General features: G+C 39.7%; 1 protein-coding gene across 3 annotated transcripts in view; it reads left to right on the forward strand.

Moving 5' to 3' along the window:
* ARHGAP18 (Rho GTPase activating protein 18) overlaps positions 1-18,541 on the forward strand; it is a 190,710-nt gene that overhangs the window by 119,165 nt on the left and 53,004 nt on the right. For all 3 annotated transcript variants that reach the window (XM_032407890.1, XM_032407891.1, XM_032407889.1), the window contains exons 2-3: positions 13,394-13,587; positions 16,577-16,812. In XM_032407890.1, coding sequence (XP_032263781.1) covers positions 13,394-13,587; positions 16,577-16,812 — 430 coding nt within the window. The remainder of the gene's footprint in view (positions 1-13,393; positions 13,588-16,576; positions 16,813-18,541) is intronic.

The following is an 18,541-nucleotide window of genomic DNA, read 5'->3' on the forward strand; positions in this document are numbered from 1 at the left end:
TTGCCCTGTGTTTGAATGCTCATCCTTGTCATCTGATATTCATGCTTAGAAGCAGAATGTATCCTGAAATACTTGGGTTTTAGATGGTTCCACTGGAGAAATTACTTCTGCTCAGGCTGGCCCAACATGTATTATTATTTCTCTTCAAAAATGGTTAGGAGTATTTAAATGCCAGTTCGCTCCAATCATGAAAATATGCAAATTACCTTTCTCTCTCTCTGATCCTTAGTTATTACTAAAGAGACTGAATTAGTTAGCATTCCCTTACTTTTATTAGCATAATATTAATGCAAATGATCAGCAAAGGCTTTTTTAAAAAAGAAAGCAGAACCATGGAAAGCAATTAATAACAGTGCTCACTTGCCTCAGTGAGGAAGAAAAAACATTTATGATTAGGTTTCTAACTTTGGTATCTGTGCCAAGGACCACCCACATGGGCCTAAAAAGGTTCTTGTTTCTAAAATCAACATCAGCTTGGAGGTTTCAGTTGCAGGGCAAAAGCCAATCTTAAAAAGGCCCAAAGGGAAGTTTTAGGATGATACGGATTTACCTGTGGGTAGTTCTTCACAATTCAGATGCTCTTCAGCATGAGTGCCATAGGATATATTTCTAAGACATTGATGTTTAACCTATAGGCAGGAAAAGTAAAGGAATGCTATTCAGTGGACACCTCAATGTATATAGTAAGGACTGAAAACTATTCCCAACAAAGGGGTTAATATAAAGAAGACACCGATTAATTCTTTATTTGCTCAGAGGAAATGGGCTTAAATGAGAGGGAAGTAAATTTGAATCCAATAACAGAAAGACATGGTTGGCTCTGGGGAGAGCTTTATAAAATTAGAATGAGGTATATAGCAAGAGCCTGGAATCTCCCTGCTTACCTGCTCTCACTGTGCTGCAAAGATTTCTTACACTTTCTGGCATCTGCGTCTGCCTCAGTTTCACCGGAAGTGAGCACTGTGATGCAACCCATTAGCTGCACCACTCACAGCATGAGGCCAACGCTGCCTTATACTGTTATTTTTCTACATGCTTTATCTCCACTATTAGAATGTGTGTACTCTCAAGGATCCGAGGTGAAGTCCTGGGTTTGGACATCAGTATGGATAGCGCTTTGCAGTCAATGAGGAGTCAGTATTTGTTGAATGAATGTGTGAATCACAGTGTGGCGATCTGTTTATTACTAAAAAGCAAGAACCCAAGCTCTAGAGCATCATTCCACCAAAACACTGAAGTATTGACTTCATTCAGGTTGCACTGCTCTTTTTAGTATCTACTTTACTACTTGAAATGGAAAATATACTTCATTATGTAGATTAGTTTCATTATTAAATCACAATCACAGTGATTTTTAAAAATAAAACTTAAATACAGAATTCTGACTGATACCCATAACGAAGGAAGACCAGTGAATAAATGTAAGCACTGTTGTTCAGTGAAACTTTTTATTCATAAAGCTGTTGGATTAAGAAATTACCATTCTTGTATCAGAGTGGTTGGCATATGCTTAGAGCTTCACAAGTATTTCTTATAAAAAGCTACCCATTTTACTTTATAGAACCTGCTTCAGCAAATAACTGAAGTCTTTTATAGGTGGGAACCCGGGTTTTTTAAAATAAGATTTATTGGGGCACCTGGGTGGCTTAGTCCTTAAGCGTCTGCCTTCAGCTCAGGTCATGATCCCAGGGTCCTGGGATCAAGCCCCGCCTGCATCGGGCTCCCTGTTTGGCCGGAAGCCTGCTTTCTTCCTCTCCCACTCCCCCTGCTTGTGTTCCCTCTCTTGATGTCTCTCTCTCCCTCTGTCAAATAAATAAATAAAATCTTAAAAAAAAAAAAATGCAAACTTAAAAAAAAAGATTTATTTATTTACTTTCGGAGAGAGAGAGCGCGCCCAAGCAGGAAGGGGAGAGGGAGAGAATCTCAAGCGGAGATTCTGAGCACAGAGCTCAACATGGGGCCCCATCTCCCAACCCTGAGATCATGACCTGAGCCAAAAGCAAGAGTCAGACGCTTAACCTACTGTGCCGCCAGGCGCCCCAAGGTGGGAACCCTTAACAGTTGGCGCTCAAACACCTGAGTGAAAAAAAAAAAAAAAAGGAAAAGGAAACAAAGAACAGAAAATACTTCTTAGTCTTGGATCTTTACTATAAATTGACACCTTAAGTCTTTCTGAAGACTTACCCTGGCCGATAGTAAAGGAGGAAGTTCATCTTTGATGTCCTCATTCACCCTGAGTATTTTGGGGTACATTGCACAAATACTGCCTTCTGCCCTGGTTGGAACAACACCCTCTCAATGCCTTCATATTCTCCATTTAGAACTCACTCAGACTCTGTTCTGGTGTCTAGAGGCTCTGTTCTCTGTTCAGTAGCCCATTGGCTAATCTCTTCCACAGTGTTAGCTTCTTGAGGCAATAGTTCTTTCTTCCACCTCTTTTTCTGGCAATGAGCATCATTGGTACAAGACTGGCTGTGATGTGAGGTCCTGGGAGCCTTGGCCAGTGCAGAATGCAGGGCTCCTGAAGGTGATCCTGCTTTCACCAAAAGGTGACCTTTTGGAAAAAAGTAGAAATCAATCAACCTGGATTGTTTCTCTGTAGGGAATGTGCAGAAAGGAGAATCCACATCTAGAGCAATGGGGAAAGTAGAGGGGAGAGCAAGAGAGATGGCAAGGGAAGACTAGAGGTGGGAATCCTTGAGCTGAACATTGGTTTAGTATCAGTTTTCTACAGAGTGTCCAGGGAGGGAACTCTCAAGGGCATTGGACTTCTTGGCCTGTTTCAAATTCCCACATGAAATGACATTTTGGAACCAGATGCCATATTGCTTTCACTTAAGTGGGAATTTTGCTGCTCCACGTAAGCAACAAGTAGACTGTAGGCTAGCCTAAGCCTGGTGATGAGCAGGAGACTCAGAGGATTCCTTTTAAGACAGCAGTTAAACTAGGCCAGGTTCAAATACTGCCAGTTTGGAGGAGTTAATCCTCTGAGAATTTGATGTGCCTGTGGGTGGCATTTACCAGGGCTCAGTGTGCCCATAATTCTGCCGGATGATGTGTTAATGCTAAGGAATAGTTTTAGCTATGTTTTCATATTAAATGATTTTTTTCTTTACCTTCTGCATTTCCTCTGCTCACCCCCTGAAGGTTCCCTTCATTTCTTCCCATAAAACCCTTACCCATCCCTCATGGTTACATTAGGTCTCACTGCCCCCCTGAGCCCTGTTCCTGAACTCTAAACAGAGCTCAGTGGCTTTGACTGAAACCGCTTATGTTGGCGGGATTTTTGTTTTGTTTTCCTTCAACTGTTAAGCTTAAGATCCCCATCCACAAGCAGTATTTTACAATTAGAAATGACCTTTAGTTCCTCATGTTCTTATTTTTCATGTATCTTTCAGGTTACCTGCATTCACATGTCTTGTGTTGTGTCAGCTGATATTCTAAAACATACTAGGAAAAAAGGGGTCTTAGATAATCTCATTTAAAGAGGAAAAAATTGCCCCTTGATATTCACATATTCCACTTTGTAACTGATTGCGGAAGACATGCAGTGAAAACATCATGGATGAATTATTTCTAAGCTTGGCTAAATTATTTGATTAGCTGGAAATTATTTCTCCACCCCCTCCATCTCCTCAGCAGAGCTTTTAGCACCTGGCTTATAAAAATACTTCCTGGCCTTCAGTACTTATCTGCGGAACATTATGGTATTTGAAGGTCATTTGGAACTATCCATAAAATTACATTTCGTAGCCTATGTGAAGCAGATTTCTTTTTTCTTATCCAAGTATTTGCCATGCTGTTGCTGCCTTTTGGTTACTATTAATGTTATGTTCTTTTGAAATAATATATAAATATCCTCTTCCTATTTATTGTATGTAGCATAAACACGTAGGGTGTGTGCATAAACACAAAGAGAGCCTTTCCCTTTCAACATTTTCTTCCAGTGTCTGTGGTTGGTTTTATACTTCTATAGCCCACTGAGATATGAGATGATTTCTCTATCTTATTTCAATAAATAATCACAAAGAGAGGCGCCTGGATGACTCAGTTGGTGAAACATCCAACTCTTGATCTCTGCTCAGGTCATGATCTCAGGGTCATGAGATTGAGTCCTGTGAAGGGCTCTGTACTGGGCGTGCAACCTGCTTAAGATTCTCTTTCTCCCTCTCCCTCTGCGCCCTACCCCAGCTCATGCGCACTCCTGTGCGCTCGCTTTCTCTCTTTCTCTCAATAAATAAATAAATAAAATCAGAAAGAAGCAAGAAGAGTTTAATAATAACGCTCACATTTCTTCCAGAATAGGCCCGTGTATTTGTCTTTAGTTACTATAGAAAGGGTTTTTTGTTTTTTTTTTAAACTCCCAACTATGCCTTGTCAAACGGGTTTTTTTTTTTTTTCCCCCTAAATCCAGCTATGCCTTGTGCCCGTGTTTTTATTAGCATAGGAAAGTTGATGTTAATATGTATATAAAAGTCTTATGAAAGGCAAAAGTTTTGCCCTTAGGCAGTAAGTAAAACCAATATTATATTCACTATTCTGACATTAAATTTTTTTTTTTTTTTTAAGATTTTATTTATTTATTTGACAGAGAGACACAGCGAGAGAGGGAACACAAGCAGGGGGAGTGGGAGAGGGAGAAGCAGGCTTCCCGAGGAACAGGGAGCCCGATATGGGGCTCGATCTCAGGACCCTGGGATCATGACCTGAGCCGAAGGCAGACGCTTAACGACTGAGCCACCCAGGCTCCCCCCAACATTAAATTAAAAAATGTTCATAGTTTGGTGTTATATCAACAAATATTTTGTTAGTACCTATATAATGATAGGCATTATGTATCAAATAGCAGCCTACTCTATGAAGTGGAGGGGGATATTGGAAAATTGTAATTTGTCAACTGGCCAATGGTTAAACATCTCTCCCGCATCCCAGATTCTGAAGTATATTGTTAAGTTTTGTATGTGACAGTTGCACATTGGTGTAAATTTATCGGTTTGTATTCATGTATGGTTAAGGCACATTGGTAAACCGTAATGATGAGATTCTAGTCTAATAGAAGGCTTGATAGGGAGCTTTTGAATGACAAGTTCAAAAATATCAGGGAAGATGGGAGGACTTTTGGTTTTCATCAGTGAATCCTCTTCTTCATTTCACCTCTGAGAACCTGATGGATTCTTTAGAAAGAGAAGAGGGCACAGCTTTGAGACAGAAAAGGCAAAAACATTGATTTGTTAAGAGCAATAAAAATAAATGGATAAAAGGTTGACAAAAACTTGGGATGCTGATAACTACCTTTGAAATCAATGACTGTTGTAAAGTAAGAACCAGGTAGTAGACAGTGAGTAGACAGTGAGGAAGTTGGACTCCGTCTCAGGAACGGACAACCTTAGGAATAGGCTGGTGAGTGGGTTTCAGGCAAACCCACGAGGACTGTGAGAGACAGCAGGAGAGAGGGAGGGGTCCCAGCATGGGCTATGGAGATGACCTCAAATTATTGGTTTCTGCAGAAATGTTTGTTTGGGGAGAGGTGGGGAACACGAGGTGGAGGTAAGCTGATAGCAGTGATAGAGAGGAAGTGAACTTCTTTCTGAGGAAGGAATGGTGAACCACACACAGCCTGAAGCATGTTAGGGACAGTGCTAAAGCAGAGGTCATGACCCAGAAGCTCATGCTGGAGAGCTGTCTGGGCCACAGGTTTAGTGAGGAACTGGAAAATTCCACCCTTACTTGGTGTTGGTGTCATTTATAATCTATCTCCTGATAAATGTTTGAGTAGCTTGCTTGAACAGACATCTCTGATAAGGTGCCTGACATATAGTAGGCATTCAACAAATATTTTAAAACTTGTTTGAGCGATTGAATTGACAGCATGGAAGCAGGGAATGTCAGCTTAATAAAATGTAAGCCAGTGCTATTTATGATTTAATATTAGGTACGGTCTAATATGAAATCAGCTCTTTGTTTTGTAACCTCTATTCCCTCACAAGGAAGCCTCCTTTCAAACAAAACAGTCAAGAATTACAGAGGCATAGAATAATTACTTATTAATTGCCTTTTAGGGTTTCCTGATGACTAATTTCTTCACCGTCTACTTTTCATGTTTCTGTCTCACTCCTTTGTAGTTTTGTGCAATTAAAGAAAAACCACCTTAGAAATTAAAAGGAGGTGGTTGTTTTAGAGGCAGCAATAATTGAACAGTTAATAATTTAACAATTTACAAGCATCTGCTATGGCAAGCAGTTTGCAGAATTTAGGGATACCTAGGTGAACAAAACAAAACACGGATTATTACTGTAAGGAACACGCAGTGTAATGGTAGACATATAAGGCCTGAGCATCACAGTGCAGGATGTGGTAGGGCTGTGGGGAGACTGAAGAAGCGGGGAAATGCTTTTATTCCAACCCCCATGGAGAAAGGTACCAAGAGATGACATTGAGTAACAACAAGTGGAAAACAGATCCAACTGGAGAGCCTATGACCAGAGTGCAAAGTAGCTGCTGGGAACGAATCTCCAGGTGGCTCTACAGCTAACTAGAAGGAGAAGAGGAAAGAGTCCTGGAGTAGAAATGTGGTGGGGTAAATGTAAGCCATGGGGATGGATAATTGAATGAAGTGTAGATGCAAAACTCAATTTGCTATGCTTTGCTCCACTGTTCCAAGATCTTGACATTTTATGTCAAAGCCCCACTCCAAATCCCTCTACCCTTATCTTGGAAAATGATTTTGGCACTGAGATCCTGTGGCTCCCATTTGGTTACTTGTTGAGTTGTCCCTTCGAGTGAGGAGGAAGGCGTGCCTCCTGAGAGACGTTTGGGGAGCTCAGGAACCAAGGGGATCTCACTACACGGAACCAGAGTCTAAAAGAGGAAGGGCCTATGTCTGTAACCATGGCCCGTAATTTCCCCTTATCCTGCCTGTGTCTGTACATAGAAATGGAGTTTTTCCAACATGCCTTGGCTGCCCCCTGCCTTTCCCACATGCCTTCCCTCCTTTCTACCAGACCTGCTGGTGGCAGCCGCCTATATCCCTGTTCCTTTAGTGTTGTTCGCACATGAGTTGGTTTTGCTCTAGTTTTCTGTGAAAGTGATAAAGCCAAGTTCTGAAAACTAGCTCTTCACAGTGTCACTGAGCAGCCTTCTCTCCTCAGCTTTGCTTAGGCAATGCTGTGTAAATAGAGGGTGATCCTTTCCCTTGCTCCTTGTTTTGCTGTGTGTTGATATGTGGTGGACACTCTGTGAATACTTAAATGTGCTGTACAGATACTCTTATTTTTAAAGAAAAAGAATGCTGAAAGAAATAATGACGAATTTTAATTCTCCCCGCCCCAAAAGGAAAGGGGTAATGTATACAAAGGGGAAAAGTAAATTTACTTGAAATGTGAAATTTGACTTACTAGGTTTTTAAAACTATAGCAATTGGGTTGTGTAGAAGAGATGAGGGATCCCTTTTCCTGAGTTCTGAAGGCTGCCTGGGTGCGGGAGAGGCGGTGGGGTATTGCTTTCTAATCAGCTTCTCACTGCCTTCGGGCATCTCCAGTGTTCTTTCTTCCTGGATGTCAGCGCCACTTCTGATAATTACTACTTTCAGCTAAACAATAGTAGGCATTCACTTCCAAGGTAAAGAAATGACTTGGGTCAATCATAGGCTGCAGCTCTTCATAGTCATTCCAATTCAGTGTATTCTGATGGGCAGGGCCATTACGGAGTATTAATAGCTTGGCCATCTCCTGATGGCAGTGATTACTTCTTTAATGCCCCTGCCCCCCCCCCCCGAAGAAAAATCCATACAGCAGAAACACCGTTTTTTCGTTTTCTGTTTTGTTGTTGTTGTTTTAAACACAGAGATAATATAAAAGGAGAAGCAGAGTGAGTTAAACATTTTTGAAAATTTCCAACTTCTTCAAAACAAAGTGTTTTAAAGACAGGTATATTTGAAGTCACGTCCCAGAGTGACACAAAGCATATTTTAGAAAATGCGTTGGAAAAGATGTCTCATGCATTTTAAAGAGAGATGGTTTGATTGTTAAATGTATTTTTCTCTAGGTAAGTACACTGGTCATTTAAAAGTGTTAAGGATAGACTGTGTCACCATGATCACTTTTGGTTTTGCTGTGTGCGGTACAAACTGAGAAAGATTGGAGCGTCTGATGCAAAAAAAGTAAATTCTACTCTTTCTAGTCTATTTGGTATAATAAAATGACTACCGAAGAAGAAGTGAGGACACTAATCTTGGCTCTACCATCACTTTATTGGGTGACTTTGGGGAAAATTTAACCCTGGGACCTCATTACCTCATCTAGAAAATGATGGGATAGGTTTAAATCCCTGGGTCCAGTATCATTCTAAAGTTTATGCTTCAATAAATATGGCTTTATCTAAAATATACTTGGTCATTATGGTTAATGGTAAGTTATGGCGTAAGAAGTTTTGTTGCTGTTTTTTGGTGCATTAAAAACAACAAGAAACCAAACAAAAATAAACCTTATTCTCCTGTTTTGTGTCTCCCAATCCAGTCACTTCTTTCTGTGCATTGGAAATGAATGTTGGGATAAGGAGCATGAAAGAAAGTGTAGCTCTTTTAGAGAGGATCTTGTAAGAAAATAAAAGAAACACGACTGAATCTTAGCATCAAAGGACTTGCGGAAAGCAGACTTTGGGCCATGAAAGTGTCTCTAGAAGGGTCAGAACAGGAGACTGATGAGTATAGCAACAGGACTCTTGATGCGGTGGGGTACAGACAGTAGAGATTGGACCACATAGTTAAATATGAGTTCAGAGAAACATCCTAGTTCAAAATAAATTTACCTTGAGATGGTTGAGGAAGAGGTATGGATGACAAAGGAGTGTTAAGGAAAATGCACATTTTCAAATGCACTGGCCCAGAGGGAAGCTTAGAGAGAATTTCTGCCCCTTATAGTTGATAAATAAAAGCAAATGATGAAAGACATTGGCAAGGCAGGGGTTTTTAAATGATGTTCTATTCTTTGTCATTGAAGTATAAATTAAATATGGTTATATCATTGGAATAAGTCCCAGTTTTGATGAAAGGCTGTAAAACTAAACTAAAATAAACAAAGAAGTAGGTCAAGAGTTACCAGGAAAGCATGGCTGTTTCTTTCAGTAAGGCTTTCTGGAGCGTTCGTTGCCCATAGAATTGAAAAGTGCGGGGCGCTTGGGTGGCTCAGTCGTTAAGCGTCTGCCTTCAGCTCAGGTCATGATCCCAGGGTCCTGGGATCGAGCCCTGCATCAGGCTCCCTGCTCGGCGGGAAGCCTGCTTCTCCCTCTCCCTCTGCCCCTGCTTGTGTTCCGTCTCTCGTCGTGTCTCTCTCACTGTCAAATAAATAAATAAAATCTTAAAAAAAAAAAAAAAAATCGAAAAGTGTTTTTTGAGATCCATTAGGTGTTGTTTTTGAGAAATCCTAGAACAGTGGTTTTCAAAGTCTGGTCCTGGAACACCGGGGGGTCTCCAGACTTTTAGGGGTCTAGGAGATAACAACTGTTTTCATAACACAAAGACGTTATTGACCTTTTTCAATCTCATTCTCTCATGAAAACACAGTGGAGTTTCCCAGAGACTACATGATGTGCAGTATCAGAAAAGATTGAATGCAGAAGCAGATGTGAGAATCCAGATGTCTTCTATTAAGCCAGACATTAAAGACAGTTTCAAAAAATGTAAAACAATGCTACTCCTCTCACTACTTTTTTTTTTTTTGGTATGGAAAATAGGTCCCCCCCGCCCAAAAAAAGTTATTTATGTTAAGATGTTGATTATTCTTATTAAATGATTTAATATTTTATTTTTTCTTTCCAATTTTAATAGCCAGTAGTGTACCTCTCAAAAGATATAACCTATAAAAGCAAAAGCTCTTTGGGAGTCCTTGAAAATGTTTAAGTGTATAAAGGAGTCCTGAGACCAGAATGTTCAAGAATGGCTGTCGTAGAGGTTAAGTAATTTTTCTGAACCTTAGAAGAGGGCAAAGGTGACCTTATTAAACTATGGGAGGGGCAGTTATTTATAGTAAGCAGGTTTACATGTTAACAGTGATACTAAATTGTGCTTGCTCTTCATGGTTACCCAGGAGGCATTTCGGGGGGAATTCTTACTTGGTAACTCAGACCACACAAAGCAGTCAAGGCTATTGGTATTCTTCCCATTCTATAGATAGGAAAAGTCAAGGTTAGAGAAGTCAAATGGTTTTCCAAAATCATAGGGATAGTTAAGTAGAACCTGAATTATTTGGTACCTGGTCCCATATAGCTGCCTGTCATTTCTCTGCATTGGTCCTAGGATGAATCATCAATCAGCTTGTTTTCTTCTAGCAGACCACAATCTAATGTATGGCACCGTCCACCTCCTGTGAAGAACAAATTGCGTCAGATCAATTTAACATTCTCTATGACAAAATAAATAAGAGGCATGAATGATAACACTGTGTGTGAAATTCACTGACTGGGGGGGAAATATCACAGAAAAATAGGATAAAATATACCTGGGGAAAATAAAACAAAACCCCACTTTTTATAAACACAGCGTAAGAACATGTGAGCAAGAAGAAAAAGAAGGGACATTCCATGAAGGCCCGTAAGGGTCTGTTAAGTTACTATTTGCTGGTAATGTTAGCGCCCAGGAAAAAAAAAAGGCATGGTGATAATACTAGTTCTGTGGTTAGAGCTGTAAAAGGTGAGAAATGTGAGAGTGTCTATAGAGTGGCCCTGGGATGATTGGCACATGGGATTCTGGAGGGCAAGTAAGGAAGAAAAGCAATTGTTTGCCAGTAAGTCAGGAGAGGGTAATTGGTAGTTGCTTATGGTACAAACTGCACGTTTCTTTGATTTTAGCGCCATGTGTTGGCTTGGGCCTTTTGGAAATGTAAAATATTTCTGCTCTGCACTTCATTATGTCTAACAGATGTTACTTTATGGTCTTGAACCCAATTTGCAGAATGAATGTGGTATCAGATAACGTACCTCTAGAAACAGAAGAGAGGAACCAGTTAACTGGCTTCTTACCAGGACAGTTTTAAGAAGGGCTACACTTTTAGCCATTGCCTGTCTGGAGTTCAAAAGTAGAGTATATTCTAAGAAAAGAAGTGACACAACGCGTTTATTGATGTAAACTGTAATTTAAAAGATGTTCAGCTACATTTTTAGAGAAAATGTAACATCCATGGCGTGCTAAGGAGGGTAGTCTACCACTGAATGCTTGCCTCCTCCCTCCTCCCCATGCTCTAATGTTTAAAAAAGAAAATGTTTTCTTCCAACATTTACCAATGATCCAAAAAAGAAAAAAAAATCCTCCATTCCAAGACTCCGTATCATCGGGTTATTACAAAAAACCTATTCAACTTTGAATCTTATTAAAGTAAAAATATTGAGTCTATTCATTAGCACTAGGCGATTAGATTTTTGCTTTATGCCTGTTTTGAAAGCCCGGCTTGATATAAAAGGTATATTTACGTAACAGTGTTGTTGCTCAATGCCCTTGCGTTTTTCTGCACATGCTATCTTAATGGAAATTTACTGGAAAATTCTTGCCAGAATAAACACATTCCTTCAGAAGTGAAAAGCTTAATGTACTTTTAGTTCAACTGCACCTCTTTTCTGTGAGCAGATAAACCAAATTATTTGGCATTAGTCATTACACTTCACACATTCCACAGTACTTATTGTGGTCTCCCACGGAACTAGGGGTTGCGGGAGATAGGAATTAGGGCTACGGCAGTCTTATAGTGAGAGAGAAGACAAAAACAAGGATGGGGCATCTATGTATTTGACATGAAATAAACCAAAAATGAATCTGGTAGACATTCTGTCAATTAGCTTTAACTATCCTGGTAAAGCCGGATTAAGGAATAAGAACGTGTGGATAGGGGCGCCTGGGTGGCTCAGTTAGTTAAGCGGCTGCCTTCGGCTCAGGTCATGATCCTGGGGTCTTGGGATCAAGCCCCACGTCCAGCTCCCTGCTCAGCGGAGAGCCTGCTTCTCCCTCTCCCTCTGCCTGCCACTCTGCCTACTTGTGCTCTCTCTCTCTCTCTCTCTCTCTCTGTCAAATAAATAAATAAAATCTTAAAAAAAAACGTGTGCATAGGTTGAGCTGCTGATCACAGGAATAAAAATAGAACTTATTTTTTGTTTTTAAGAGAGAGATAGCTTTCCCATTCACATTTTAATTTAAGAATCAGGAGTGTAAACTCTAAAATGACAACACTGAAGGTGAGGCCTGTGGGGCAAGGGCAAGGGACCAGGATGGGATACAGGGATGTAAACAGGACGGTTGGGGCAGGGAAGGAGGAAGTGCCCCTGAATTAAGGGATGGGGGAGGCAAACAATGGACAATGGAGACTGGAGGAAAGAGAAGCACACAAATATGTCTAGACTTCCTCCTGCTGGCCCTACTCCTAACGCCCACCCATCACCACGCCAGACTTGCTACTGGGGAGATATTATAGCGATTGTTCATTCATGCAACCTGCATTATTAAAGTACATAATCAGGGCAGAGAGAACCATCTTCAAAGGAATAAAACTGCCCTGTTAGCATATTACAGTTAAGTAGTCAGTTATATTTATTTGTAGCAATAGGTAATTAAGTGTTTTGACTTTTTCTAAGAAACCAGTTGGAATTAAACTGCTAGGTAGAATTGACCAGAGTTTAGTGACCCTCTCCTTTATGCAGTATTAAATCCTACTGTCTTAAATAATTATGGGAAAGGTCAGTTTAAATGTGAAAATGTTCACATACTATTAAAGAATGTTGTTTTATGGTATTTTTTTTATTTTCATATGTGTAGTAAGAAAACCAATGCAGCAGAGTATTACTTCCTAACATCCTCCTGGGAGATAAAAGAGCACTTTGAAATTAGAATAACAAAACACTAGTTCCTCAATTATTGTCCCCACTCAAATTATATATATATTTTAAATATTTTATTTATTTGAGAGCATGAGCAGGGAGGGCAAAGAGGGAGAAGTATCTTATTTATTGATTGCAGATATTTGCTATATCAGGGCTGACTGAGTTTTGTTTGTAGGTATAAATGACAAAAAGGGAATACTGTATAAAAAAATCTCAATTAACTAATGACCTCTAATCAAGGTTTAACCTGTTGCTTTCTAAGAACAGTTTTAGGTTTAAAGAAGTCCTAAAATAATTTACATGAAATGGAAAGGAAAAATGGTTTATCACATTGCCAGTGAAACTTCTTGTTCGTTCTACAGGCATATTATAATTACTGGTATCTCAAGGTAAATAGCTTCAAAATACAGATCTCTGGTTTTGTGAAGGGGAACTTACGGAGTTTCCAAATTGTTCAGTCAGTACTCTGATGTCTTAGAATTTGTACTACTTCCTCGTGTATTAAAATGAACTGTGTTTTCTTTTGAATTTATAGCCGCAAATATGGCCAGTACACTATGAACCAGGAAGTCACCAAAGTTCCCGAAAAGCCTCCATTTGACCGATCAAGTTCTCAGGATTCTCTGGATGAACTATCAATGGAGGACTATTGGACGGAACTAGAAAATATCAAGAAATCTAGTGAGAACAGACAAGATCAAGAGGTGGTGGTTGTCAAAGAGCCTGATGGTAAAAACTAAATAAGTAAAACTTCTGTTTGTTTGTGTACGTATTTCTGGGGGATGACTACATGGGAATGACGGGGACATCAGCAGCAGCAAGAATTAAAGATAGGACAACCCAACTAAGATCATGCTAGTTGGCCTTTCAGCTTGAAAATTACTTGCTTGTGGCAGATTTATGGATGTGGCTGCCACATTTAAGTAGCATGAGGAAAATCACTTCGTCTGAGAGATGGCTAGAATCTTGTTGGCTAGGCTTACTGTATCATGGAGCCCTAGGATTTGACTGGGTCTTTGAAGTGATCTAACCTTCCTTCTGTGTGGGATTCTAGCCACATGGTCGATTGTTCTCTAGTGAGTATAGATGCTGCTGGAAAGCTCACTACTTTGCAGTGATGTTGTTTTTCCATTGGTCAGTTAGCTTGAGTTGTCTTGATGTTCTTCATTTTATTGATTCACGATCTGCCATCCTCTACCTTGGACATACTTTTTGCCTTTTGGAAGAACAGAACAAGCCTATTTTATTTTTACGGGATAACCTTTCAAATGTTTGAGGATGCTCATCTTGTTCCTCACCAAGTCCTTCCAGAAGGAAAAAAAAGATTTACATACCAGCCCTTCTGGTGGTTTTCGGACCTCTCTCAGTCCTGGTCATCTTGTATACCTAATTGGATATAATGCTGCAGGTTTAGCCAGCTAGCCTGGGGGTATAGATTTGGACAGTGTATGGCATTAGCGTTTTCAGCCTCCATATTTGCTTCTTTCTTCTATTTGGTCCATAATTTGTCTCCAGTTTCTTTCCACCTATATTTCCCACAATCTCTACTACTATATTTGATATTATAGAAGAAACGTATAAAACATTTTTTCCCCTCAAAATTCATACGGTTTCTTTCAGTCTCGTAATTCAAGAAGTCACCAAGTTTTTGATGACCAATTCTGGCATCTATTATATTAGCTTTCTTTCTTTCTTTCTTTCTTTTTTTTTTTTATTAAAAAAGCATTTAAAAACAATTTTTATTTTAAGTAGGCTCCACGCTCAGCATGGGGCTTGAACTCACAACCCCAAGATCAAGGGTTGCCTGCTCTACTAACTGGGCCAGCCAGGCATCCCATTTTAACTTTCTTTCCCTGCCTTGTGCCACTCATATGTCAGTTGATCTGGATGCCAAAAAAATAAAGAGTGCCTCCTGACCCACTAATAATGATCTCCTTTTCAGCAGAGGACTTCTTGAGTATATGACTTAGCACTGAGCTGTTAAACAGAATCCACATACATAGATTTTTCCCCTTGCTATGGCATTTTTTGAAAAATCTACCAATAATACTTTAAAAGAGAAATTAGAGATTTTTCTTAATTTAACATTTCTTAGATTTGTAAAATTATAATCAAGTCATTCTTTTGTTTGGGTTTTCCTTTATTTTACTCTCATTCTTCCTCACTTTACCAGTAAAACTGAACTTACTTGAGAAAATCAGTGCACGGCCCAAACGTTCTGTCTCAGTGTTTCAAGATGGAAGCAGCATACCAGTGGTCTGCTGAATAAGGAGAAAATATTCCACAGAAAATAGCATTCAAGCCTGATACGTAGATGTGTGTCATTTATCTATTTCATAATTTTTCAAGACTAAAATGAATTTAGAGATTGTTGTTCATAATGTGATTATCAAGAAGAATTGGGAATGTTCGTACATGCCCATGCTTTTTCTTTGACCTTAAATGGTTTGAGTTTTACCTCTACTTTTTAATGGATCAAGTGATTCTGTATTCAAATCTTGTTTACTTTACCTATCATGTCAATATCTGCTTTCTTTCCCCTGGCAAATTGGTTTCATACATGTATACTGAGTTCTACCTTAACAGCATTCATGATAATGGCTGACTTTTTTATGTCCATAAACAGTTTTATTGCCCAGCATGCAGAATGCCTGGCACTACATTATGTTTCTTAAAACCGAGGGTATTAATACTAGATTCTTGCCCTCAAGGAGTTGATACAATGTGGAAGAATACATAGGTTATGGTAGAGCTCTGCAAAGCTCTTCCCATGTAATGTTCTCTCATGGTTAGGAGGAAGCCAGGACAGCTAAGCTTTAGGTTATAGATGAGAGAACAGCGTAGACTTGAGGCTGAGTGACTTGTTCAAAGTCACGTGGCTATGAAGGTGGAGAAATGGAGTGTAGATGAAGGTCTTTTGGGTCTCAAGTCCTCGGTCTTTCATTTTCCTCTATAAACTTAGTGCTTGAAGGGAATCTATCCTCGTTATCTTTCTGTTTTTCTGTAATTTTCATAGATCTTACACAATATTTGCTTTACTGTTTACTTTCTGCTTTCAGTATTCTGAATTGATTATTATGTAATTAGTTTCCCATAATCTCTCTCTATGTATTTTTGCTTAAAATAGTGTGCTTTTCTTTTTTAATTTGTAAAAAAACAAAACAAAACACATGAATCTGATGTGCTTACTATGGGGATTAAAAACTTAATTTGAAATTGATTAGTTCCTGATGTCTGGATGCTCTTTACTTTTTTGCCATACTCCCATGTCAGCAACAGTGAACAGAGAAAACAAGCCTTTCCATCAATTAGTGTTGGACTCTGGGGCAGTGCTGAATTTAAGCCAAGAAACGGCTTTATTGGATATCTCCAGCATTGAGTTCCTTCTGTAACTTGATGGAAGTAAACTATCTTTTCATTGCTTGCTCCTCTCTAGAAAGGGGCCAGTACTATCTTGCCCTAGTTAATCTGCAGGGAAGTTATAGAGGTTAATCACATGTGAAGTCATTTAATTGAGTATATATGAAATGGACCTAAAATTTGATATCTTTGTGGCTGGAGTTGATGGCAGTTGTCCAAGTTTCAGATAATGATTCTTAGCACTGCGGTTTGATTTCGATAGAAGAATGTCAGTAAGCGTGTTTGAAAAGCTTAAAAAAAATGTGCAAGTTTTCATGTTTTGTGATTTTTAAACCCCATTTTTCTCTACTGTCTTTAGAGGGAGAACTGGAAGAAGAGTGGCTTAAGGAGGCTGGCTTGTCCAATCTCTTTGGAGAGTCTGCTGGAGATCCCCAAGAAAGCATGGTGTTTTTGTCAACACTGACCCGGACCCAGGCAGCTGCTGTTCAGAAACGGGTAGAGACGGTCTCCCAGACCTTGAGGAAAAAAAACAAACAGTACCAGATACCTGACGTCAGAGACATATTTGCTCAACAGAGAGAGTCAAAAGAAAAAGTAGGTTTTCTTTTTTGATGTTAAAGCAAAGGAATAATTGCTTTGAACTGGTTGGACCAATCCAGTTTAATTCAGATCATTAAAAACTTAACGAGCACTTGTATGCCAGGCACTAAAGCTCCATGCTGGCGGGGATCAAGAGAGACGTAGTCCCTGTCCTTCTAGAAGTTATACTGCTGGGGCAGAAAATTAAACGAGTTAAAATTCATTGCATAATACTTGTAGTTGTCCTTGCAGTGTTAGGAATGGCCTGACCGCTCACACATGGGACTACCAATTGTTACTTATAGAAAAGTAGGAGGTAAGGGATTCTTCCTTATTTATTAACTCCTGCAGGAATATTTGCTTTTCCTGAGGCTCATCTGGGGATGAATTGAAGTGTAGGGAGGGGTGGTGAGGGAGCTAACTGCAGTATAATTAGAAAGCAGGAACCCTGAAACATGAAATAACTTCCCCTTTGTGTCTAGTGCTTAACACAGTGCCTAGCACATAGAAGATTTGAGTAAATATTTGTCAAGATGATTAATTTATAATGGAAGCTGTTGGAATTGGGCGGGGAGAGACTGTGGGACTGATGGATGAAGAGATAGCAGGGTAGGCATGGTGAAAGTGAGAGGCCTCGGTGGCCTAGAACACCCCCTTGGTGGGCTCTTTGTTACTCATCCATGAGCACGTAAGGAGCTTGCACAAAAGGTAAATTAATATCACCTCTTCCTTTATCAGGAAAATCTTGCTTCTAAAAAAAAAAAAGTCAGCTGAACTAAATGGTATTCTTCGGGTTAAAGTGGATTTACATTCTGGATTATTCTCAGGTGTACTGACTAGTCCTGGCCTAGAAGACCCAAGAGGGTTGTTGGAATGAGAACAAGCAAAAGGAATCTTGAACAGTGATGATAGTAGTACTAATTACTGCCGCCACTGCTGAATGCTTACTGTGCTAACGACTTTGCTTGCCTTATTTCATTTAATCCCTACAGCCGTCCTGTGAGTGAGGTATTACCATTTCCATTCTATGGCTGAGGCTCATAGACTTTAAGTAACTTGCTCAATGTCCCATAGATAGTAAACCCAAATTTGTGTGACTTCGAAGTAGGTGCTTTTAACCACGATGTGTCCTACTGTATTTGGGTATCCATATATGATTCTGATATTAAGTAATCCGAACATGAGATTCTATTTATACTACAAATGAAGGGTAACAAAAATCATATGATTCTAAAAAAAGAAAGGTACCTTGAATTTAATCCAGAATGTCATGTAGAGGGTTTTTTTTTCTTTTTGTAGACATTTTATTCTTCCGAGAAATCCTTAATAGCTTCAGATTGCTACTGTATTTGCATGGGCAGTTGTGGATCAACTCCGGTCTATTTGATGGGAGTTTTGGGGTCACTGGATTGCTCCAGGCAGGTCTCTTGCTCCTGAGAGGCAGTTAAACACTTGCTTACCACCCAGTGGTTATTTGGGACAACGACTGGGGTTGAAGCGCAGGACTAGGTTTCCAGATGTAGGAAAATGAATGGTAAGGAAATACAGTATTATGACATTTCCTTCCCAATTAAAGAACCCTCGCTAAGGGAGTTAAGAGGAAGTAAAAAGGGGGAGGGTGAGAGAACTGAGTCTAAGCAAAATATCTACTGTGGGATTCGTGCCAGTCTCCAAGAGGATGTTGCTACTCAGGGCTAGAAGCAGCATTTTCCAGCAAATTCCCAGTAATATCTAAGCCACATGG

Source organism: Phoca vitulina, unplaced genomic scaffold (genome assembly GCF_004348235.1).
Source record: "Phoca vitulina isolate PV1807 unplaced genomic scaffold, GSC_HSeal_1.0 scaffold9, whole genome shotgun sequence".
Lineage (NCBI taxonomy): Eukaryota > Metazoa > Chordata > Mammalia > Carnivora > Phocidae > Phoca > Phoca vitulina.